Here is a 26,777-nt window from a genome sequence, read left to right as displayed (position 1 = left end):
GCATTCGCTTGTAACTGAACCGGTGTACAAAACTGTCAAGTTTTCCAACAGCTTAAGTCTTTGCATTGCAGTATACTGTTAAAGGCAGACATATAAATTCTCATCTTGGGAAAGTTCAAGCCATAATATTGACCAGAGAATTAGGTACATTTATTTATTGATTTTCAATGATTCCTCAATTCACACTGGCAGCATTATGATGTTTTTAGGTCCTTTGGAATGAATATGAACTGATTTGGTCGATGAGCTGCTTGCATTCACGACTATTACAAGAGCCCAATTATTCTCTCTTCTTGAATGTATAGGACTATCAACCATTTCTTATTAAGATATCATCTCTGCACAAGAACAGATTCTGGTGGATCTAATGTGAGAAGAATGAAGGTTCTGAATTCAATGACATTGAGATATGCCACTTCAATGGAAGCAATTCCACCAGATTGGCCAGCATGCAGAATATCAAATCTACTAACTCTCCTGCTGTATTAAAGCTACAGTCATACTGTTACTTTTCCTATCACTTTCACTGAAATAAATCTTGCCGGGAAGTTTTTGATTCTGTGAACTTATAGTTTCAAGTTATCAGTTTCCTTACATTTGCGCAAATAATTTATTACGCTTTAATTAATCAGGCACAGAATTGTTAATTGCAATTAATCCAAATCAATAACTTTTTAAGATATTTAAACTTAATTCAAAACACTGAACAGGTTCTCTTTGTGATTGCATAACCAATTCTGAAGTACTGCTGTAGTGTTTAGAATCACCACTACGCCAAATTAAAGAAAGATATAGAAGTAATTTTAAGGCATGCTGCTAAGTTTGTTACTGGTATGTTTGATCAACACATGATTATTACAGAGTTGCTTCTTTAACTCAGGTGGGAATTACTGGAGAGATTCTTCACACAAAAAGACTATTTAGAACCGGCATGTTGACTGCAGAACAGCTCTGCTGTAGGATATGGACATTTTACATGAGGATCATGAATTTAAGACAAATTGTGTCTGTACAGAGGCATATAGACAGCCATTTTCCCCCTTGCACTAGTTGTAAGTGGAATAGGAGACTAAGTGACTAGTACTGGCACAAGGTACACTCCTCCATGCACCATGTGGTTTCTTGCAGAGTAAGTATGTAGATGTGAAATGAAACTGTGTGTTCACAACAATGAAATGTGGCTTGGCACTGTTGTTTGACATTTCTCTTTGCATACAGTCAAAACCAAATCTCGTAAATGGAACAGTCCTGGTTCATAAGGTAATCCCCACACCACTAGAGGAGGCATAGCAAAATGCCACAGCTCAACTGATAAAGTGGAGTGTGGCGAAGCAATTCATTTTTAGCATTTGAAGAGTCACAAACATGCAACAATCCATGTGGGGGAGGGCAAGAGGCACGAGGGAGGGTGAGAGGGTTGAGGAGGAGAATAGGGGCACGAGAGAGGAGGAGGAGGAGGAGGAGGAGGGGGAGGAGGAGGAGGTGGGAGAGGGCAGAAGAGGGGGAGAGCTGCACAAGAGAGAAGGAAGGGGAGATGGGCGCGAGGGGAGGAGGAGATGGCTGTGAGAAAGGAGGGGGAGTGTAGGAGGAGACGAGCACAAAAGAGGAGGGGACAGTAAAAGATGGGCGGGAGAGAGGAGTGGGGAGGCGGGCGGCAGAGAGGAGTAGGGAGGCAGACGGCAGAGAGGAGGGGGAGACAGGTGCAACGGAGGAATGGGGTAACAAGTACTTAAGAATTTATTATTATTGGTCCATGCATGACACTTTATTTCAGTATCAATTTAACACATCTAAGTGTTTGTCTATGGCTGAAAATAATGAATAAAAAATAAACAAACAGCAAGTAACTTCGATGTTCAAATCAAATGTAACTCTCATGTCGCAATTACAACACAATTTCGTTGTTACATCTACATGACTACACCTACAGGATTTATTTGCAATCCGACTTACGTGCCTGGCAGAAGGTTCATCGAAACACTTTCAGACTATTTCTCTACTGTCCCACTCTTAAACAGCGTGTGGAAAAAAGGACCACTTAAATCTTTTCTTAAGAGCCCTGAATTACATTATTACTATGGTCATTTCTTCATGTGTACATTCCCAAGGAAATAATGTTTTGGCATTCAGAACAGATGTTGGAAACTGAAATTTCGTAAAAAGATCTCGCGGCAATGAAAAATGCTTTTGTTTTTGCCCTCAACTCGCTTATCAAATCTGGGACTCTCCCCTATTTCGTGACATTACAAATCATGCTACTGATCCTTGGACGTTTTTGGCCCATACTGTGCAGAAATACTATAGCAGTGGCCAGGCAAATGTAGTGTAGGCAGTGTTTCCAGTAGCCCTGTTGCGTATTCTTAGTGTGCGGCCAATAAAATGCACTCTTTCGTTTGCCTTCCCCACGAAAGTATGTTTGCAATCATTCCAGTTTAAGTTTTACTGGGTATCGAGATGAATTGACAGTATTTCAACTTGTGTTTTGTCATGAAGCTGAAACTTAATTATTGTTACTGGACGCGGCTTTTGTCTTTAATGTATTTCTCATTCAAGAGAGTACACTCCTCGTACACCACACATAACTGTTTCAAAGTATTAAATTGTTACTGATGTTACCAAGTTGCAGTGGTCATCTAAACTTGCCATTTTGAAACAAATGAAAGTATTATAGCGAAATATGGCACCTAAGAAGCGGACTATCCAAATAAACAAACATTTCTGGTTCAAGTCATTGCAGTAGGTCTACTACACAATAATGTAAATTAAGAGAAAAGTCCCATTAGTAGATCATTATCAGGAAAACCAGCCTTCATAATGCAAACTGCCACTACAAGAACAAAAGTTTCCAAACGTGTCAATGAGTAGTTGAGGAAAGCGGACACATTCTGTCTACTGAATCTCAATGCACGCCACTTATGACGAGGGGACCCACCAAGTGTCCTACCCCGATCTTGCTGAAACTTCGCTCAGTGAAAGAGGGGACAAAATAAGCAAACACGTGTCTCGCCTTATCTGCATACACTCTATTGCTTCTGAGAAAACAACAGTCAAAGTTTTTAATGCGCCGTTGCTATGGTGTAGATACCTTTTAGCGTGTAAGGATACAATTGAAGCTGTGGCTCAGCGGCTACCGTCTCGACTTCAGAACATTGCGCTGCGAGTTCAAAACCCAGTTGTTCCTTTTTTTTTTTTGTCCCCTTCACAAGTTTTGATGGAAGGAGAGGAGTTTGTATAGGGGGTTGGAGAATGGATGTGTAAGATTTGCAGACGACATGTTTGTGATGGCAGAGAGTGCAAGAAAGATGGAAGAAATGTCAGATGGATCTAAACACAAAATTAGAAGAATATGGAATAAAGATTAACAAGATGAAAATGAAAAGCATGGTAACTGGAGCAAAGGGGAGAAAATGCCGTATGAAAATAGGGGAAGAGGAAATAAAGCAAGTGAATAATTTCAATTACTTGGGAAGTGTAATAATGGATGATATGTATGGCTCAACAAAAATTAGGAAAAGAATTGTAATGGCAAAAGGATTCAAGAGGAAACAGAAATTACTTTGTGGACCACTAAACAAAGGTTGAGGAGGGACTGTTTATTGAAGGCAGTAATAGAAGGAATGGTGGAGGGAAAGAGGGGAAGAGGGAAAAGAAGATATCGAATGCTGGACAATATCAAAGGAGGCAAATACTCAGAAATGAAAAGACTGGCTATAAACAGACAAAAGCGGAAGAGGCTTAACCCACGACAGAATACTACACACACCTCTGAATTATCTACGAATGTTTATTCCAATTTATGTTGAAACAATGTTGTCATTATTTGTCAATTCATTTACTGTGTAATAAAAGAGGTTTATTTTTTTTAAACAAATGAGAAAATGATGTGGATTATTTGTGAATATCCTAGCAGGTTTCTTCCTTTTTTAAATTCATTAATTACACAGAAAGTTAACTGACAAATAACGACAACATTTTTTCAACTTAAATTGGAAAGGAAAAAAAATAATAATAAATAAAATAAAAAAAAACATAAATAATTCGTAGATAATTCTGATAGAGAGGGGAAAATATAAATAATTCGTAGATAATTCTGATAGAGAGGGGAAAATAAAACAAATATGGTATTTAACTCGGGAACAAAGTTAAAAAGTAATGACGGTAGCCAAAGAGCCACCGCTTCAATTGCATTCTCGGGCGTAAAAGGTATCTACAATATAGCAACGGTATGTTGATAACTTCGACCGTCACTTTTTCAAAAAGGTTGAGTGTCTGTAGATAAGCCGAAACACATGTTTGCTTATTTTCTCCTCTCCTTCACTGAGCAAAGTTTCCAGACGATCAGCATGTGGAGCCTGGCGAGTTCCTCTTGTTAGTCAAGTCGCTTCTTACGCCGGGCAAGAACTATGTATCCCTCAGAGTAAACCGTGCCACTTGGAAACATGGCAAGTGAGCATAAACACGTTTTCTTTCGTATAAGGCAACCTTCTACAGCTAAAATTCACAAGAGTATTCTTCAGGTTGCCTCAGATATTTCAGAAATGTTTCTTGCGTTAGGCCTGCCATATATGCAAAACGTAAACATTTCATTTCATGTAATATTTATCAGGATAAGACATGACAAGAGCGGACCAGTCTCTTCTGAGAAACATTACAGGTTCTAAGTTGCTCCACTATGTAATGACACAAGTACGGGCTTGCGATCTATTGTTTATGCCATAGATTTCTGTATTACACATACTTGGCCACTGTGTTGTGGCTGCAGTCGTGGAGGAGGCAGTCTGCTTTCTACTACCGTTTTTTTCGCAGCAGATATTAACTGGGACAACGCTAAATGGCCTGTCTGGCTGAGGCAGACAAGGGCACTATAACAGCACTCCATGCAGAGGGATTTTCGAATGGCTATATAGCAAGAACTATGGGTCTTCCCAACCATTGCCGCAAAGCAGCAGCAGCTCAGGATCGGCAGGTACGCCGTTTCAGTGAGAATCACCCATTTGTCAACGCACGACAAATTCAGCAGACTTTGGGTCTCAATGTTAACAGTAAGACCGTCACTCATTGTCTAAGGGAAGGTGGACTGAGAGCAAGAAGCGCTGCTGTGAAAGAGACTGTTTCCCACAGAGAAGCATGCCTTTCTTTTGCTGCTGAAAATGTTGACTAACCTCTCCAGTTTTGGAGGGAAGTGATTTTCATGGACGAAAAGGTTTTCTCTACAGCATCAACCGGAAAAGTACTTGTCTACCGGGCAAAAGGTGCTAGGTATAATCCAAAATATATTTACAGTTGCTTAAGGAGTGGCAGGGAGTCAGTAATGGTATAGGCATGGATATCGTTCAAAGGGTGTAGGCTCCTGTAGGACGTGGAAGGGAGACTTGATGCACGTAAATTACATATCAATTCTGGAGGATGTGATGATGCCTTCTGTGACAGAACGATTTGGCGATGATCAGATCGTGTTCCAACAAGATACTCGCCTATTCATATGGCACGTGTGGTTAAGAGGTAGTTCAACGACCATAGTAGAATTACTGTAATGGAATGGCCACCTAAAGGAGCTGGCATGAATCCCACTGAGAATATTTGGGCAGAAATGGTCAGAGTAATACTGGAAAAGGGACAGTCACCATCGACTCGCTCACAGCTTTCTGATGTGATTCATGGGCTTGGAATGAGCTACTTGAATCTCCCAGTTATGAGGCTAGAGTTGTGGGCTCAATGCCCAACAGAATTCGAGCCATTGTCGAAGCCGAAGGAGGCTATATGTGATACTAAGCAGCATCAGCAGAGGTGGTTCCCTTACCCCCCCCCCCCGGTCCATAACCAATCGGCTTCAACAGTTTTTTTTTCCCCCCCAGACGCATATTTTATATAATTTTAAGGAAACGCAGTAAGTGGAATCTGGACAAACAAATTACTGCACAACAAGATACGTAATATTTAATTTGGTAAGAGAAGAAATACTCATGTTACATATTCAAGAATGCAGTCTCAAAAAAAAAAAAAAAATAATAATAATAATAATAATAAAAAATAAAAAAATAAAATAATAATAATAATAATAAATAAATGACAAACATGTAAGAAGGGTAAAAAGCAGTTCAGCACAAATGAAAAATATTGAGGAGAAGCTCGCCGATGAAGGCGTAATTGGAGAGCGAAGGTTTGGCTAGAAAAGAAGGTAAGGGGGCCTGAAAACAAAGAGAAAAATCAAATACCCAACAGACTTTGAGTCGTCGTCGCAGCAGAGGGAGGTTGGCATATGCGATTTGGAGCAACAGTAGAAGAATACTTTTATTTACTAATTTTTGAGGCTTTATTTTGTGATGGCTAAACAGTGCTACTTCATGAGACTCACTATTTGCCCACATGTGGCTAAACATCAGAGACGTAAAAAATTTTGAGAGTTGCCGAAGTTCTCTGGAACAGTAACGTGTTTTAGACAAGAAGATGATCTTTATTTCATTTCATTTTAACCATTCACAGTATGCTTTGAGATTCTAATATATGATTTCAATTTATTATTATGTATCTTTTCTTCACTGAAAGTGAACGGCAAGTAAGTTTCAAAATATGAAGAATAACTGGAAGTTTTTAATTTGCGGAATAGCGTATTTAACAGTCAATACATTCAACAAATCTGCAGTTATAGGACATATTAAGAAGCAAGTCCAAAATGCCATTGTGGAAAGATCAGGTTGGTCTCTAAAGGGTGACGATGGTCAAATAGAAAATACAAAATTATGTGTAACAACAGTTGTTGATAGTGGGGAGCCGTAACCGATATGCCACTATTCTGAAATTGTATTTCTGAAGTTTATAGCTGATCTTAGGACTGAAACCGATATTTTGTTTTACGTAAAGAATGTAACCTTTAAAATTTACGTAGCACCGTGGAATATTAATACACAGTATATAGATCAGTGGTGGTGTTGGTTAGTGTTTAACGTCCCGTCGACAACAAGGTCATTAGAGACGGTGCGCAAGCTTGGGTTAGGGAAGGATTGGGAAGGAAATCGGCCGTACCCTTTCAAAGGAACCATCCCGGCATTTGTCTGAAACGATTTAGGGAAATCACGGAAAACCTAAATCAGGATGGCCGGAGACGGGATTGAACCGCCGTCCTCCCGAATGCGAGTCCAGTGTGCTAACAACTGTGCCACCTCGCTCGAAATATAGATCATGAACATAATCCCAATGCCTTTAATTTTATTCTCACAGATAACACTGAGACAGTAAATAACAAGAGGAATAAGAAAACTCTCAGAATCAACATAGAGAATTCAAGTGTCCAGTGGATTCAAAAGTTTGCTATAATAGCGAATAATTGCTTTCACAGACTCCTTTGTGCCTATGTTTTCTCAGTCAGACAATGTTTGAAACTAGGACTAGCAAGGTAAAACATTTTTCCACAAATCATTGAACTGGAAGTCGAAGAGCAAGGTACATAAATTATGATGACAACAAGAGTTTTTCAAGTATACTGATCACTGTAGGCATCCAACTCTTTTATTGTGTGTTACATGCGCAGTATGTAAACTGGCAACACCACCAACACACAATACCACTAAGCTATGAAATAACTGCAGCAAAACAGAGCATCTGCGATGTCCATGTGATGGATAAGAGGACTAATTCGCAACATAAATGTCAATGTTAGCAGCAATTTCTGTTGGAATGTGCTTCCTGGACCAAATAACATATATTTCCTACGTCTTCAGTGCAAATCGTGTAGCAAATGTAATTTAAACGACATAAAAATATCAAGTGGATTTACTAACATAATTATGAACCACTCGAGAACGTAAATCGACGGTCACATGGTTGTCAAATGTATTCTTGCCATTGTCCGTAACATTAGCAGCAGGAAGAAAACGTTTGCTCAGCTGGTGTGCTGAGATGCGCTTCGAAGACGTCACAGCATCGTCTGCCACCACTTTGTGGGAAACAAAATACCTAAAGTATAAGCCAATGTGTTGTATTAGCATATCTGTGGCTATGACTTGGCACTAAAGTGTTGTTATGGATAGTACGTATGCTCCGATTGTGAATCTAACATCATAAATAAAGACAAGGGAAAATGAATTAAGTGTCCTTCCTCTTCTGTAACATCAAATATATTTTAGTTATTCTATCTTAAATGATCTGCGCAGAAAATCATTCATCAGAAGTGAACAGCCTGCTGGCGTGGGTTGGCCATGCGTTCAATGGTGTCATATCGCGGATATGGCAGCTGCTTGTGCCTTCAGTTCAAATCCTTCCCTGGGCATGGATGTGTGTTAGGTTAGGTAGGTTTAAGTAGTTCTAGGTCTAGGGGACTGATGACCTAAGCAGTTTTGTCGCATAGTTCTTAAGAGTCATTTTTGACCTTTTGTGAAAATTTTCTTTACATAAATGGCCATATCTTTAGACTGCGTTGACATAAAGCTCACTTTTTTACACCACCAAGGGACCGTATACCGCAGGAAGTGTGATGTATTTCTGCTTATTATGTCTATCCGTACTTGAGGTAAATGGGTTTTAAGTGATGCGTAGGCAGATAGACGGTCAAGAAAGTGAGACTTGCTACTGCAAGGGAGGTCTGGTTTGTTTTTGGTTCTAATCACGGTGGAGGCATACAGACTATCAGTAAAGCTATTTTAAGAAATTCTCGTGCCCCAATATGTTTTATTGCTACCTTTATTCTGTACCAGTGACCTGTGGATGCCAATATGAAACTCTTGTAGAATTTCACAGTTGTTACTGCCTACTTTATCGCATTTGTCAGTAATTGAATTGACTTAAGTGGGCACTAAATTATTTTTAACTGAATTTCGTTATGAATCTTCATGCATATCTAAATTTGCATACTTTCATGGTAGGTCAGCAATGGTAATCCAGTACGACTGGTCTGAACATTGACACAGACCATTTGGCTGCCGATTGCGCATAATATTTTGCTAATTCGTAACGATCTGGTGTACTTTGTTTTGCTAAAACAGTTATGTTATCTCGATAAGGTGAAATTCATTAGTATTAGTATAGTTCATACTAATTAGCATTTCTTCTTTCATTTATACACTCCTGGAAATTGAAATAAGAACACCGTGAATTCATTGTCCCAGGAAGGGGAAACTTTATTGACACATTCCTGGGGTCAGATACATCACATGATCACACTGACAGAACCACAGGCACATAGACACAGGCAACAGAGCATGCACAATGTGGCACTAGTACAGTGTATATCCACCTTTCGCAGCAATGCAGGCTGCTTTCTCCCATGGAGACGATCGTAGAGATGCTGGATGTAGTCCTGTGGAACGGCTTGCCATGCCATTTCCACCTGGCGCCTCAGTTGGACCAGCGTTAGTGCTGGACGTGCAGACCGCGTGAGACGACGCTTCATCCAGTCCCAAACATGCTCAATGGGGGACAGATCCGGAGATCTTGCTGGCCAGGGTAGTTGACTTACACCTTCTAGAGCACGTTGGGTGGCACGGGATACATGCGGACGTGCATTGTCCTGTTGGAACAGCAAGTTCCCTTGCCGGTCTAGGAATGGTAGAACGATGGGTTCGATGACGGTTTGGATATACTGTGCACTATTCAGTGTACCCTCGACGATCACCAGAGGTGTTACCGCCAGTGTAGGACATCGCTCCCCACACCATGATGCCGGGTGTTGGCTCTGTGTGCCTCGGTCGTATGCAGTCCTGATTGTGGCGCTCACCTGCACGGCGCCAAACACGCATACGACCATCATTGGCACCAAGGCAGAAGCGACTCTCATCGCTGAAGACGACACGTCTCCTTTCGTCCCTCCATTCACGCCTGTCGCAACACACCTGGAGGTGGGCTGCACGATGTTGGGGCGTGAGCGGAAGACGGCCTAATGGTGTGCGGGACCGTAGCCCAGCTTCATGGAGACGGTTGCGAATGGTCCTCGCCGATACCCCAGGAGCAACAGTGTCCCTAATTTGCTGGGAAGTGGCGGTGCGGTCCCCTACAGCACTGCGTAGGATCCTACGGTCTTGGCGTGCATCTGTGCGTCGCTGCGGTCCGGTCCCAGATAGACGGGCCCGTGCACCTTCCGCCGACCACTGGTGACAACATCGATGTACTGTGGAGACCTCACGCCCCACGTGTTGAGCAATTCGGCGGTACATCCAACCGGCCTCCCGCATGCCCACTATACGCCCTCGCTCAAAGTCCGTCAACTGCACATACGGTTCATGTCCACGCTGTCGCGGCATGCTACCAGTGTTAAAGACTGCGATGGAGCTCCGTATGCCACGGCAAACTGGCTGACACTGACGGCGGCGGTGCACAAATGCTGCGCAGCTAGCGCCATTCAACGGCCAACACCGCGGTTCCTGGTGTGTCCGCTGTGCCGTGCGTGTGATCATTGCTTGTACAGCCCTCTCGCAGTGTCCAGAGCAAGTATGGTGGGTCTGACACACCGGTGTCAATGTGTTCTTTTTTCCATTTCCAGGAGTGTATTTTATATTTACGTGTTGTTTTTAACACACTAATCAGCATTAATATAGTCTTACAGATGATTGAAAAAAAATCTGACAAAATTAGGACAGTTTTTCCAATTTCATGGCTTTGCATAGTAACACTTCGTTGCCTTTTGCCTGTTATGCTGTGTAGCAGACTTTAAAGCTATGCGGATCAGCATAATGAAAAGGTGAGTGGTATCGCTTGTTTTGTCCATGACTGTACATATGTAACACACCACCACTTAAACCACAGGACCTTTTTTAACTGAACTTGGTACACGTATCACTTACTGTCTGGAAATCATCACTGTAGGAGTAAGAACCACCTACCTATCAAAGGGGTGGGGTGAGGGTGAGAAAGCTGTGTAGCTCATGATGCAAGAATAGCTGTACTTTAGTCATGCTGCAAGAATGAGGGGACTTAGTAACTTGCAACAAACTTTACACATAATTTCAAACTGTTACAAAGAAAATTCCTCACTAACAATCCTCCACATAATGTTGAAGACAAAAATGTTTATCACTTAAAAAATTTTTGTTGTTCGTGCAGTAAAACTGCTGCTTTAAGCATGACTTTTTACTTATTATTTCTTTACTAATAACACATTTCTCAAGTAATATTCAACAATATTAGGACAAAGATAGATTGTTACTCACCGTAAAGATGGCACATTGAGCTTTAGACTGGCACAAGCAAAAACAGTATTACAGATTTTGCTTTTGCCCAAGCCTTCTTCAGTAAAGGAAACACACACTTCATACACACACGACTACCATCTCCAGTAGCTCAGACCAGTATGGAACTGTCATGGTGAACGAAACTAGCAATCTGGAGAGTTCTAGGGAAGGGGGAAGGATAGCACCCTTACCCTGCCAAACCTTCCATTTCCCCGCCCCACTTCAGACTGCTGCTTTCATTCACCATGACAGCTGGATTCCCTTCTGAAGAAGCTTTAGCCAAAAGCTAAATGTGTAGTAGCATTTTCACTGCGCTTGTCTGCAACTCGTCATGTCATCTTTATGCCGAGTAGCAATTTACCCTTTTGTAGCACTGTGGATATTCCAAATTCCAATTTCCATTATCAGACAGCATTCACTGAATGTACTAGCAAGATCATACAATCGTACAACACACAGTTCAGGGGATATGACGTCATAAATTCTGAGATGCGTGAAGCTGTATTGTGCATGACATTTCAATTTATTACTACTAACTCTATTAGCAGCACATTTTGCAGGCAGTGTCCACAAATGCCAATGGAAAATTATACCATAGTATCACATGCAGTTCCAGAGATACGAGATCATAAACATTGAGAGGTGTGTGTGTGTGTGTGTGTGTGTGTGTGTGTGTGTGTGTGTGTGTGTGTGTGTGTGTGCGCGCACGCGGTGGTGGTGGTGGTGGTGGTGGTGGTGGTGGCGGCGGGGACGACTTACAACAAAGTGGAATTCGCTAGACAGTGAAATGTGTGTACAAATATGAGTGAAATATATGTAAAATATAACAGTTCTGCCTTCGTTGGACAAGCAGGTTCAGATGCATTATTTGAAAAATGCTGTGAAAGTATCTGCACAGTAGTTCGCAACAAATTACCTTGTGATGAAGGTCCTGGAGTTGGTTCAGGCTCTTCTTTAACTTGCTGGACAGGACCATCCTGGAGACAAAAGGAGACATTTAATAACATATAGTAGTAAGATTACTGTCTAAATGAATCAACTAGTATTAAAGTAAGGTCAAGAGCATACTAATTCTACTTTGTTAAACGAATTCAGTACTAAACTTCATTATATTTCTCTCAACAACATGTCAAACCTCAACTCAGTAAAGTTTGCATTATTTTCTTACTGGTTTACAAAATGTTAAATACTCATGTGGAATCTTCTTCAAATGTCAAACCACACACAATATTACACTGTATTGCATAAAGCATGATGATCAATATCAATGATTATTTGTGACAAAGGATTTTTTGGAGTACGAGATTATTTGAGAAGCCTGGTAATTTTCTGAAGACTCATGAAACTATATCATTGTTGCCAAATGTGATTCTAGCAACGAGCTTAAATAATATTTGAATAAGATGTAACAGACGAAGAGATGTTAGCAGCAGAACTCTCTCTCTCTCTCTCTCTCTCTCTCTGGAAGGGAGAGAGGGAGGGTGGGGGATGAGCAAGTTTTGTGCAGAGAGAAAATATTTTGAAAAGTTCTCTGGCTGGTCAGTAGCTGACAACAGTAGTCACTGAAAACATTCATGATACTGTTGATGGGATTCCACTAATTGATAGTGAATGAGATAGCTGAAATTTTAAGGACTTAAACTGAATGAGTACTCAATGTCCTACGCAAAACATTCTGAAATTAAAACATCTTCACATGTGATAAAGAGTTGCACCGGCTGAGTGTTGACCGAAAATGTTGCCAGAAGAACGTTTCCACTCGGTGTTCGGTAATGCTTAGTTGCACTCTACAGATTATGTGTGTGTTGTAATCATGGATGAAACAGATTCATCAACATCAACCAGAGATGAAACTGTCAAATCAATTTACAAAGACTGATGTAAGATTACTACAGAAGGTAATGCCATTTATTCTGCTGAAAAAGTGATGACCAATGTTTTGGATTCCCAGAAGTGTTATTCTCATACTTTTTGGGCATATTATACAATCCAGTCACATTAATGTGACCACTAGTCAAATGCCACTTCTTTCAGTGCGGACTTGCAGGAAGAGTGTCAATGAGGTTCTCGAACATACAGACAGGGATGCAGAGCCATGCTGACTACAGTTGGTGGCCAGCTGTGCTAGGTTTTATGCTTGAGGATCCACGGAATGGACAGCCCGATCAGGATGGTCCCACAGATCCTCGATTGGGTTTAAATTCAGGGGGTTTGGTTGGGGGGGGGGGGGGGGGGAGTTTGTTGGCCAGGGGAGTAAGGTAAACTCATCCTTGTGCTCCTTGAACCACGCATGTACACTGCGAGCTGTGTCACTTGTAGCATTCTCTTGTTGATAGATGCCACCATGCCGAGGAAAAACAAGCTGCTTGTAGGATTTATGTGGTCCCCAAGGGTAGAGGTTGTAACAATGGAAAATCGTGCTGAAATGCAGGAGGATCTGCAGTGAATTGACGCTTGATGCAGGGAATGGCAATTGAATCTCAATGTAGACAAGTGTAATGTGCTGTGAATGCATACAAAGATACATCCCTTCTCATTTAGCTACAAAATAACAGGTCAGCAACTGGAAGCAGTTAATTCCATAAATTATCTGAGAGTATGCATTAGGAGTGATTTAAAATGGAATAATCATATGAAGTTGATCGTTGGTAAAGCAGATGCCAGACAGAGATTCATTGGAAGAATCCTAAGGAAATACAATCCGAAAACAAAGGAAGTAGGTTACAGTATGCTTGTTCGTCCACTGCTTGAATACTGCTCAGCAGTGTGGGATCCGTACCAGATAGGGTTGATACAGGAGATAGAGAAGATCCAACGGAGAGCAGCGCGCTTCGTTACATGATCATTTAGTAATCGCAAAAGCATTACGGAGATGATAGACAAACTCCAGTGGAAGACTCTGCAGGAGAGACGCTCAGTAGCTCGGTACGGGCTTTTGTTGAAGTTTCGTGAACATACCTTCACCAAAGTGTCAAGCAGTATATTGGTCCCTCCTACGTATATCTCGCGAAGAGACCGTGAGGATAAAATCAGAGAGATTAGAGCCCACACAGAAGCATACCAACAATCCTCCTTTGCCAGAACAATACGAGACTGGAACAGAAGGGAGAACCGATAGAGGTACTCTAGGTAACCTCCGCCACACACCGCCAGGTGCTTGCGGAGTATGGATGTAGATGTAGACGCATACTTGTGTTGCTGCACTGTGCCTTCCAGAATGACAGGATCACGAAGGAAATGCCACAAAAGCGTTCTCCAGGCAACAACGCTCCCTTGATTGTTGCAGGGTGTTTGCTTTCTGACATATTCCACTGTAAATGCCACCTGCCATTTGTCCAATGTGATTTATACGAAAAGACTACCTGCACAACTCTGAATCCAGTTGTGGTATTGGCATGAGAAATTCCTGCCTTGCCTGCGACTGACTGACCAACCAACCAACCTTTGTTGCCGATGAACAGCAGTCAGCAAGGGTACATTATACAGGTTCCTGCTGCAGAAGCTCATACACTGCAACATTCACTGAAGGCTGTTGGTAGCCCGTTGGTTCATCTTGGCAGCCAGTTTCTCAACAGTTGCACACCTATTCACCAGCAGCCATCCCCAAAGCCATCCGTTTACCCCTGCCATCTATGGCCCACTGTGCACCAAATTTGCCCTTTTTTTGTGGTTTTAGGGCGCACAACTACAATGGTCATTAGCGCCCTGACTAATTTAGGAATGTACCACGAGGCACAAGGTTAAAACAGCAACTAACAGGGACAACACTATAAAAGACGTATTAACAGGCATAGGATTGAAAAACTACAGCATAATCAAACATCCTTAGACAGGTGTGTCAAGTTGATAAAACGAAGAATGTGAGCAGCAGCTCCTGGGTCATCCGCTAAAATGGCATCCAGAGTACATGGCAGGCCAAGATCAAGACGCAGCGTAGTAAAATCCGGACAGGACGTTAAAATGTGGCGGACCGTCAGCAATTGCCCACATGGACAGAACGGCGCCGGCGCTGCCGTCAGCAGATGGCGATGGCTGAACTGGCAGCGTCCAATTCGTAGCCGGGCCAAAACGACCTCCTCCCGCCGAGAAGGACGTCCAAGCTGCAGGAAGAGGTTTCAAGGCCCGAAGCTTGTTGTCCCTAAGCGCAGCCCAATCGACATGCCACAGCGATAAAATGCGCCGACAAATGACCGTGCTACAATCTGATGAAGGGACACAACAAGAAGCCGTCTGAGGCTGGAGGACCGCAGCCTTGGCCGCGGCATCTGCAGCTTCGTTCCCAGGGATACTGACATGGCCAGGAACCCACATAAAGCTAACTGGAGACCTGTCGTCCACCAGCTGCTGAAGAGAGCGTTGGATCCGGTGCACGAAAGGGTGAACCGGATACGAATCACTGAGGCTCTGGATGGCGCTCAGAGAATCGGAGCAGATGACATAAGCAGAATGTCGGTGGCGGCAGACGTAAAGAACAGCCTGGTTGAGGGCAAAGAGCTCAGCTGTGAAGACCGAACAATGGCCATGTAGCCGGTATTTGAAACTTTGTGCCCCGACAATAAAATAACACCCGACCCCGTCATTGGTCTTAGAGCCATCTGTATAAATGAAGGTCATATTAACGAAATTCGAACGAAGTTCGACAAAACGGGAGTGGTATACTGAACCGGGGGTAACCTCCTTTGGGAGCGACACCAGTTCTGAATGGTGCCATTTTGCCATGCATGGTATACTTCAACCACGGCAGCATGCAAACAGCTAACAAACTTAGTCATTTCACCAGGATAATGCGCAATCACACAATGCAGCAGACAGCAGAAAAAGTGGAAAGTGCATTAATGGGTTATTGAATTAGTACCTTACGCACTCTGTTCACCTTGTTTAGCTGTAAATGACTCATTTCTATTTCTCAGATTAAAATTTTACTTCCACTGGGAGGGGGAAAAAGAGAGAGAGAGAGAGAGAGAGAGAGAGAGAGAGAGAGAGAGAGAGAGAGAGAGAGAGAGAGAGAGGAGGGGGGGACATAATCACTGTCACCAGTGAATATTTTTCATGGCTTGGCAAAGTTTATTTTCCTGACAGAACAAAAAGAATGAAAAGTAACTGGAGCAAATGTGTAGCCTTGAATGGAGACTACTATTAGAAATTAAATGAGGATTTTTTGATTCTCAGAGAGTTTACCTAAACTGAGCTCCTTACAATAACGACCATTCATATTCTTTCCGTTGGGAATCTTTTGCTTTGATATTCACCAAGAACAAAGTTCCGAGACCATGTAACTTGAGGCAATGAAATGTGAAGAGCAATATGAACCTTTAAATCATCATTCAATATCCTTCCACACAAGACGACCTGTGACCTGACCTCTTTTATGGTAAGCATATCAAAACTTGATCTGTGACCATGAGGCAGTTAGAGCAACAATGAATACCTAAGTACCAAGAACAACTAAAATACGTCGAAAGATATGAGACTCCTGTTTCTGTGTTCAGTTTACCGAACATACATATCTCAATGAGTAACCAGAAATTTTTAGGTCACAAGAGGAGCTCAAGCTTAAAAGAATGGTTGATGATGCACTTGTACCCAGCAGAACAGTTCACAATGAGAGGGATCCCCCACAGTATGCAATCACTGCAAAGAAACTTCTAAAGAAACAGAGGGTACTGCATAATAGACATTAAACAAAGCATAGGACTACGAAATGCTTAACTCTGTTTTCAAATGTTTGATTACAATCAACAATCCAGGAGTGGTGCCCATTTTAATCCTCATACCATTGAAAAGATGAGTGAAGTACGTATTACTGTCACTAGCATTGAGGAACAGCTAAAATCATTAAAACAGAATAAAGCCCTTACACCCAGTAGAATTCCTATCAGATTCCATACCCCTATTTGCAGCTGAGTTAGCCCCCTCTGTTAACTACAATCCACCACAGATCGATGAAAGAAAATGTGTGCCCAGCAGATGGAAAAAAGCACAGACTACACCTACATACGTAAAAAGAATAGCTGAAGTGACTCACAGAACTCCCATCCAGTATCTTTGACACCAATTTGTTGTAGAATCTTAGGACATATTCAGAACTCAAATACTATGAAGTATCTCTACACAGGCTGACCTCCAAGCCCAGCAGCATGGATTTCAAAAACTTCGATCATGTGAAAACCAACTTGCACTATTCTAAAGCCATGGATCCAGGCAGTCAGGTAGATACAGTATTCCTTTATTTCCGAAGAGTATTTTACTCGGTACCACACCTACAAGCGTATTTCACTTGTGGAACAATAGATACCGAATACAGGAAAACTGTTGAGGCCTTTGGACCAAGAAAAGCAGCTGTATCTATATCAAGAGGTCGTATGGGAAACCCAGTCATAAGCAAAGATGGGAAAGCTGAAAGGTGGAAGAGATATATACATGGTCTACACAAGGGAGGTGAACCTGAAGGCAATATCACAGAACTAACTATAGAACTGGAGAGGACACAGACACAGGTGAAGATGAGATGAGAGGTGCGATACTGACAGAAGAATTTGACAGGGCACTGAAAAGACCTAAGTTGAAACAAGGCCCCCGGAGTAGACGACATTCCATCAGAACCACTGACAGCTTTGGGAGAGCCAGCCATGACAAAACTCTATCATCTGGTGCGTACGATGTATGAGACAGGCAAAACACACTCAGACTTAAAAAAGAATGTAATAATTCCAATTCCAAAAAACAGCAGTTGCTGACAGGTGTGAATGATACTGAATTATTAAAATATGAAAAATCCAGGATGGAATGTAACAATACGAGAGAAGGAAAGTTGCTACTCACCATATAGCGGAGACGCTGAGCCGCGGTAGGCACAATAAAAAGATTCACACAATCATAGCTTTCAGCCATTAGAAACACACACACACACACACACACACACACACACACACACACACACACACGAGGAGGCTGGGGCAGGGAGGGGAAGGGATAGTATGGTGGGAGTGGCGGACAGTGAAGTGTCGCAATTTAGATGGAGGGCAGGAGGGAAGGTGTGGAGGGGGGGAAGGGGTAAGTAGCGGAAAGGAGAGAAATAAATAGAAATTAAAAGACTGGGTGTGGCAGTGGAATGACGGCTGTACGGTGCTGGAATGGGAACAGAGAAGGGGCTGGATGGGTGAGGACAGTGACTAACGAAGGTTGAGGCCAGAGGGCAACGGGAACGTAGGATGTATTGCAGGAAAAGTTCCCACCTGCGCAATTCAGAAAAGCTGGTGCTGGTGGGAAGGATCTGTATGGCACAGGCTGTGAAGCAGTCATTGGGATGAGGGGTATCATGTTAGGCAGTGTGTTCAACTACAGGGTGGTCCACTTGGTTTTTGGCCAGTTTGTCGGTGGCCGTTCATGTGACAGACAGCTTGTTGGTTGTCATGCCTACATAGAATGCAGCACAGTGGTTGCAGCTTAGCTTGTAGATCACATGACTGGTTTGATGAGATAAGTAAAGTAAGTGACCGGACTGGAGTAGGGGGTGGGACAGGTCTTGCATCAGGGGTATGAGGCATGAGGTAAGGGACTGGGAAAAGGGGTTGTATAATAATTAACAAATATACTGTGTAGGTTCGGTGGATGGCAGAATACCACGGTAGGAGAGTGGGAAGGATAGTGGGTAGGGCATTTCTCATTTCAGGACATGATGAGACGTAATCGAAACCCTGGCGGAGAATGTAATTCAGTTGCTCCAGTCCCAGATGGTACCAAGTTACGAGGGGGAATGCTCCTCTGTGGCCGGACTGTGGGAATTTGCGAGGTGGTGGGAAACTGGAAAGATAAGGCACGGGAGATTTGTTTTTGTACAAAGATGGGAGGAAATTATTGTCAGTGAAGGCTTCAGTGAGGCCCTCGGTATATTTAGAGAGGTACTGCTTGTCACTGCAGATGTGACGGCCACAGTTGGCTAGGCTGTACAGAAGGGACTTCTTGGTACGAAACAGGTGGCAGCTGTCGAAGTGGAGGTATTGCTGGTGGTTAGTAGGTTTGATATAGACAGAGGTACTGATGTAGCCATCTCTGAGGCGGAGGTCAACATCTACGAAGGTGGTGCTGGGTTGAGTAGGATCAGGTGAAGCAAATGGGGGAGACATTGATTTTCTGGAGGAATGTGAATAAGGTGTCCTCACTTCAATCCAGATAGCAAAGATGTCATGTAGGCATGACAACCAATAAGCTGTCTGTCCACATGAACAGAAACCGACAAACTGTGGACAAAAAACAAGTGGACCACCCTGTAGCTGAACACGCTGCCGAATATGATACACCTCATCTCAATGACTGCTTCAAAGCCTGTGCCATATGGATCCTTCCCACCAACACCAGCTTTTCTGAATTGTGCAGGTTGGAACTTTCCCTGCAATACATCCTACTTTCCCATAACCCTCCTGGCCTCAACCTTCATTAGTCACTATCCTCACCCATCCAGCCCCTTCCCTGTTCCCATTCCAGCACTGCACAGCCATCATTCCAATGTCACACCCAGTCTTTTAATTTCTATTTATTTCTCTGCTTTCCGCTACTTACCCCCTTCCCCCCTCCGCACCTTCTCTCCTGCCCTCCATCTAAACTGCGACACTTCACTGTCTGCCACTCCCACCATACTATCCCTTCCCCTCCCCGCACCAGCCTCCTCCTCACCCCCACCCAGTTGCCACTCCGATCATTCACTGGTGCTGCTGCTCGCAGTGTTGTTTCAACTCTCTCAGACTGCAGATGTGTGTGCAAGTTGCGCTTGCACGCGCGTGTCTGTGTGTCTGTCTGTCTGTCTGTCTGTGTGTGTGTGTGTGTTTTTGTACTGCTAATGACAAAGGCCTTAATGGCCAAAAGCTATGATTGTGTGAATATTTTTATTGTGCCTATTGCGGCTTAGCATGTCCACTATATGGTGAGTAGCAACTTTTCTTCTCTCGTATTGTTACTGATTTATTAGTTTAATAAGTCGTGGTTGCAAGATACTAACATGAATTCTTTACAGAAGAAGAATGGAAAAACTGGTAGAAGCCATCGTCAGGGAAGTTTAGTTTGGATTCCAAAGAAATGTAGGAACACATGAGGCAATATTGACTCTACAACTCTTCTGAAGGTAGCAGGGGTAAAGTACAGAGAGCGAAAGGCTATTTACAATTTGTAATGAAACTAGACGACACTTATGAAGTGTTGAGGAGCATGAGAGGGAAGCAGTGGTTAAGAAGGGAGTGAGATACGGTTGTAGCCTACTGCCGATGTTATTCAATCTGCACATTGATATTGATATGCAGTAAGAATTAAAGTTTCAGGATAAAAATAAAAACTTTGAGGTTTACCAATGACATTTTAATTGTCAGAGACAGCAAGGAGTTATGCACAGCAGATGAACAGAATGTCTTGAGAGGAGTATGTACAGACCAAGGATAATGGGACACCTGAAGTACATCTACATCTACATGGTTACTCTGCTTGCTTTTTGGTCAGCAGAGTAACTGATGATGGCTGAAGTAGAGAAGATATAAAATATAGAGATGATATAAAATAAGGACTGGCATAGGCAAGGAAAATGTTTCCGAATAGGAGAAGATTGTTAAGATTGAATTTAGATTTAATTGTTTGGTAATCTTCTCTGAAGATATTTGTCCGGAGTGTAGCCCTGTACAGAAGTAAAACAATGATAAACAGTTTAGACAAAAACAGAACAGAAGTTTTTGAAATGTGGTGCTACAGGAGGCTGCTGAAGATTAGGAGGGTAGATCAGGTAACTAATGAGGAGGTTGTGAACAGAACTGGGGAGAAAAGAAATTTGTGGCACAACCTGATGAGATGAAGGGAGCCTCAAATGAAATTTGTTACTGGATTAAGGGTTTCTTGCTAGGGAGGATGCAGCAAGTTCTTTTGGATGCAGACTCATCCAAAGATTGTAGAGATAACATCAGGAGTACCCCTGGGAAGTGTACTGAGTTCCTTGCTATTTACATATCTATATCTACATTTATACTTCGCAAGCCACCCAACGGTGTGTGGCGGAGGGCACTTTACGTGACATTGTCATTACCTCCCTTTTCTGTTCCAGTCGCGTATGGTTTGCGGGAAGAACAACTGTCTGAAAGCCTCCGTGCGCGCTCGAATCTCTCTAATTTTACATTTGTGATCTCCTCGGGAGGTATAAGTAGGGGGAAGCAATATATTCGATGCCTCATCCAGAAATGCACCCTCTCGAAACCTGGCGAGCAAGCTACACCGCGATGCAGAGCGCCTCTCTAGCGGAGTCTGCCACTTGAGTTTGCTAAACATCTCCGTAACACTATCACGGTTACCAAATAACCCTGTGACGAAACGCGCCGCTCTTCTTTGGATCTTCTCTATCTCCTCCGTCAACTCGATCTGGTACGGATCCCACACTGATGAGCAATACTCAAGTGTAAGTCGAACGGGTGTTTTGTAAGCCTCCTCCTTTGTTGATGGACTACATTTTCTAAGGACTCTCCCAATGTATCTCAACCTGGTACCCCGCCTTACCAACAATTAATTTTATATGTTCATTCCACTTCAAATCATTCCTTACGCATACTCCCAGATATTTTACAGAAGTAACTGCTACCAGTGTTTGTTCCGCTATCATATAATCATACAATAAAGGATCCTTCTTTCTATGTATTCGCAATACATTACATTTGTCTATGTTAAGGGTCAGTTGAAACTCCCTGCACCAAGTGCCTATCCGCTGCAGATCTTCCTTCATTTTGCTACAATTTTCTAATGCTGCAACTTCTCTGTATACTACAGCATCATCCGCGAAAAGCCGCATGGAACTTCCGACACCATCTACTAGGTCATTTATATATATTGTGAAAAGCAATGGTCCCGTAACACTCCCCTGTGGCACGCCAGAGGCTACTTTAATGTCTGTAGACGTCTCTCCATTGATACCAAACATGCTTTGTTCTGTTTGCTAGAAACTCTTCAATCCAGCCACACTGGTCTGATATCCCGTAGGCTCTTACTTTGTTTATCAGGCGACAGTGCGGAACTGTATCGAGCGCCTTCCGGAAGTCAAGGAAAACAGCATCTACCTAGGAGCCTGTAACTAATATTTTCTGGGTCTCATGAACAAATAAAGCGAGTTGGGTCCCACACGATCGCAGTTTCCGGAATCCATGTTGATGCCTACAGAGTAGATTCTGGGTTTCCAAAAACGACATGATACGCGAGCAAAAAACATGTTCTAAAATTCTACAACAGATTGACGTCACAGATATAGGTCTACAGTTTTGCGCATCTGCTCGACGACCCTTCTTGAAGACTGGGACTATCTGTGCTCTTTTCCAATCGTTTGAAACCTTCCGTTCCTCTGGAGACTTGCGGTACACGGCTGTTAGAAGGGGAGCGAGTTCTTTCGCGTACTCTGTGTAGAATAGAATTGGTATCCCGGCAGGTCCAGTGGACTTCCCTCTTGAGTGATTCCAGTTGCTTTTCTATTCCTTGGACACTTATTTCGATGTCAGTCATTTTTTCATTTGTGCGAGGATTTGTAGAAGGAGCTGCAGTGCATTCTTTGTCTGTAAAGCTTTACGCGTGTCATCCTCTTTTTCAATGCCATCATCATCCCGGAGCGTCTGGATATGCTGTTTCGAGCCACTTACAGATCTGATGTAAGATCAGAACATCTTAGGATTTTCTGTCAAGTCGGTATATAGAATTTTACTTTCGAATTCACTGAATGCTTCACGCCTAGCCCTCCTTACGCTAACTTTGACATCTTTTAGCTTCTGTTTGTCAGAGGTTTTGGCTGTGTTTACACTTGGAGTGAAGCTCTCTTTGCTTTCGCAGTAGTTTCCTAACTTTGTTGTTGAACCACAGTGGGTTTTTCCTGTCCCTCACAGTTTTACTCAGCACGTACCTGTCTAAAACGCATTTTACAATTGCCTTAAACTTTTTCTATGAACACTCAACATTGTCAGTGCCATAATAGAAATTTTCGTTTTGATCTGTTAGGTAGTCTGAAATCTGCCTTCTATTACTCTTGCTAAACAGATAAACCTTCCTTTCTTTTTTTATATTCCTATTAACTTCCATATTCAGGGATGCTGCAATGGCCTTATGATCACTGATTCCCTGTTCTGCACTTACAGAGTCTAAAAGTTCAGGTCCGTTTGTTATCAGTAGGTTCAAGATGTTATCTCCACAAGTCGATTCTCTGTTTAATTGCTCGAGATAATTTTCGGATAGTGCACTCAGTATAATGTCACTCGATGCTCTGTCCCTACCATCCGTCCTAAACATCTGAGTGTCCCAGTCTATATCTGGTAAATTGAAATCTCCACCTAAGACTACAACATGCTGAGAAAATTTATGTGAAATGTTGTTGAGTGTAACCTCCACCCATAATAATTCACAGGAACTATCCACTTCTACTTCACATTATATATTAATGATCTAGCAGACAATATTAAATGTAACTTCAGACTTTTTTTGCAGACGATTTTGCTATCTATAATGAAACACAATCTGAAAGAAACAGCACAAATATTCAGTCAGATCTTGATAAAATTTTAAAGTGGTGTAGAGAAAAGCAACTTACTTTGAAATATTCAGAAATGGAAAATTGTGAAATTAAAGAATGAAAGGGACCTATACCAGATAGGATTTACAGGGCTGTCAAATGTATACTGAGAAGAGCAGCATGAATGGACACACCATTTCAGGGAATGATTCTGAGTAATGACTTGAGGGGTGTACTACCAAACCCAACATACCACTCTCAGAAGGTTCATGAGGAAAAGCTCAGAATAATTAAAGCATGTACAGAGGCATTTAAGTAATCATTCTTCTCAAGCTCCATACTGGAAACGTAGATGTAAGTATTTAAATGGCCAATGAAGTTCAAGAGCCAGACTGACTACTTCCTGTATCTAAATTTATACTCTTCAAGCCACAATGAACAGCACACAGTGCTCCAGCTTCAGGAATCTCTCTTTTATTTGCGAGGGGATGCAAGGATGAAAGCATGTGCACTTTTATGCAAGCCTGAACTAATCGAGATAATAGAGTAATAGAGACTGAAATATTTTACTCCTCTTAAAAAACCTGCAACAAGAACAACTATTTCATCATCTCTCTCAGTTGCAAACCACAATAATGACACACTTGCACCGACTGAACAAACCTGATAACTGTGTAGTTTTCTTTGCACTTCCCACAACTATAGTTAGTACAATTTCTGTACATAGGAACAATACTTAAACTCATCTATTGTACAGAAGTTAACAATTCGATAATTTCCTAATTAATCTTACCTAGGATTTGCTTTAATGACTGACAGATTTAGGTCACTATTCCTTCATAAAGCTGCCACATTGCTGCTGACATTAACATCTCAATAATACAACTTAATGTGATAAGACAACCCATTTACTAGCTACACCATGTAGTACAACAAAGCAATGTTTCAGCCTATTCACTTGCATTACATTATATTTGTTGGTGCTGAGAATAGCTGCACCAATTGCAGATAGTTTGCATATACCCCGATTCTTTTAAAACAATTTTCTATCCACACGATCTCTCTGTGTATAGTAGTGTTGTCTGTGAGTAGTCTCAGATGTCATGTACCAACGAATTAATATCTTTGATAAACACAGAATTTTCTGAATGGAGCAAAGCATTAAGTAAGGGGAAAGGCAGCCCCTCACCTACAGTGGACTGATGAGTGGAGCATAGTAACACACAACAGAAAACAGCACTTGCATTAGCTTTCAAACACTAGCTCTTTTTCCAGCAATAGTCGTTTAATGAACAAAGTAAGAGCATACGGACTACCAGATCAATTGTGTGATTGGATTGAGGAGTTCCTAGATAACAGAACGCAGCATGTCATTCTCAATGGAGAGAAGTCTTCCGAAGTAAGAGTGATTTCAGGTGTGCCGCAGGGGAGTGTCATAGGACCGTTGCTGTTCACAATATACATAAATGACCTGGTGGATGACATCGGAAGTTCACTGAGGCTTTTTGCAGATGATGCTGTGGTGTATCGAGAGGTTGCAACAATGGAAAATTGTACTGAAATGCAGGAGGATCTGCAGCGAATTGACGCATGGTGCACAGAATGGCAATTGAATCTCAATGTAGAAAAGTGTAATGTGATGCGAATACATAGAAAGATAGGTCCTTATCATTTAGCTACAAAATAGCAGGTCAGCAACTGGAAGCAGTTAATTCCATAAATTATCTGGGAGTACTCATTAGGAGTGATTTAAAATGGAATGATCATATAAAGTTGATCGTCGGTAAAGCAGATGCCAGACTGAGATTCATTGGAAGAATCCTAAGGAAATGCAATCCGACAACAAAGGAAGTAGGTTATAGTACGCTTGTTCGCCCAATGCTTGAATACTGCTCAGCAGTGTGGGGTCCGCACTAGGTAGGGTTGATAGAAGAGATAGAGAAGATCCAACGGAGAGCAGCGCGCTTCGTTACAGGATCATTTAGTAATTGCGAAAGCGTTACGGAGATGATAGATAAACTCCAGTGGAAGACTCTGCAGGAGAGACGCTCAGTAGCTCGGTACGGGCTTTTGTTGAAATTTCGAAAACATACCTTCACCGAGAAGTGAAGCAGTATATTGCTCCCTCCTACGTATATCTCGCGAAGAGACCATGAGGATAAAATCAGAGAGATTAGAGCCCACACAGAAGCATACCGACAATCCTCCTTTCCGCGTACAGTACGAGACTGGAATAGAAGGGAGAACCGTTAGAGGTACTCAGGGTACCCTCCGCCACACACCGTCAGGTGGCTTGTGGAGTATGGATGTAGATAGAAGTAAATAGGGTTGAATGTGAACATCACTATCTTATCACTTGATATTTCAACTGAAATCCATTCAGCCACTGCCAAATCAACGAATCACATTAACAACCTGGAAGATTTTCAGTTGAAATCATTAGATGTAGAGGTAATGATGTCCTGGAATGTAAATTTTTTCTGGTAAATAACATTTGTTCAAGAATTGATCTCCGGGTTCATGCTTTACTGGTGCCAAATATTTGTTGTGCGGTGAGAAGTCTGTCGCATTTAACATAAAAAATTCTTGTCTAGGTCCTTATCTGCTGGTGTGTTTTAGTAATTTATCATTTCAAACAAATGTTCGAGTGGCGGCCAACTATTACTGCCTCACCAAACTTTGGGACAATTTTGAATTTGAATAAGATATTTGAATAAGATGTATTTAACATTAACTTTGTGTGTGTGTTGTGATGACAAACGAGACATCAAATAGACAGTGATAGTGCCATGGTACAGGATTATTGTCCACAAATTTTGCCGCAGCTCGTGGTTGCTACTAACTCAGAAGTTTGTAACTTTCATCAAGGTGCCAGTCTTTCAGGATTACAAATTTAAAACCATATGCAGCCCAGGAGATGAACCACAAGAATAAACAAGAGAAGACAATGACAATAATCATTGAGCGAGTGGGACACAAACTCCCAAAACCGAAAGACAAGCAGACCCCTCTCAAAATCTTACATTCAACCCAGGATAGAGGACAATATAGCAAATGGCCCTGAAGTGGCTATCTGAGGTATAGGGACTAAAGTGGATGGAAAAATAAAA

At 42.2% G+C, this 26,777-nt stretch overlaps 1 protein-coding gene across 2 annotated transcripts in view; it reads right to left on the bottom strand.

Moving 5' to 3' along the window:
- Window positions 1-26,777, bottom strand: part of LOC126335506 (uncharacterized) — a 178,318-nt gene that overhangs the window by 139,690 nt on the left and 11,851 nt on the right. For both annotated transcript variants that reach the window (XM_049998860.1, XM_049998859.1), the window contains exon 3: window positions 12,076-12,136. In XM_049998860.1, coding sequence (XP_049854817.1) covers window positions 12,076-12,136 — 61 coding nt within the window. The remainder of the gene's footprint in view (window positions 1-12,075; window positions 12,137-26,777) is intronic.

The sequence above is a fragment of the Schistocerca gregaria genome, chromosome 2 (genome assembly GCF_023897955.1).
Source record: "Schistocerca gregaria isolate iqSchGreg1 chromosome 2, iqSchGreg1.2, whole genome shotgun sequence".
NCBI lineage: Eukaryota > Metazoa > Arthropoda > Insecta > Orthoptera > Acrididae > Schistocerca > Schistocerca gregaria.
This window is presented reverse-complemented; position numbering and strand designations above follow the sequence as displayed.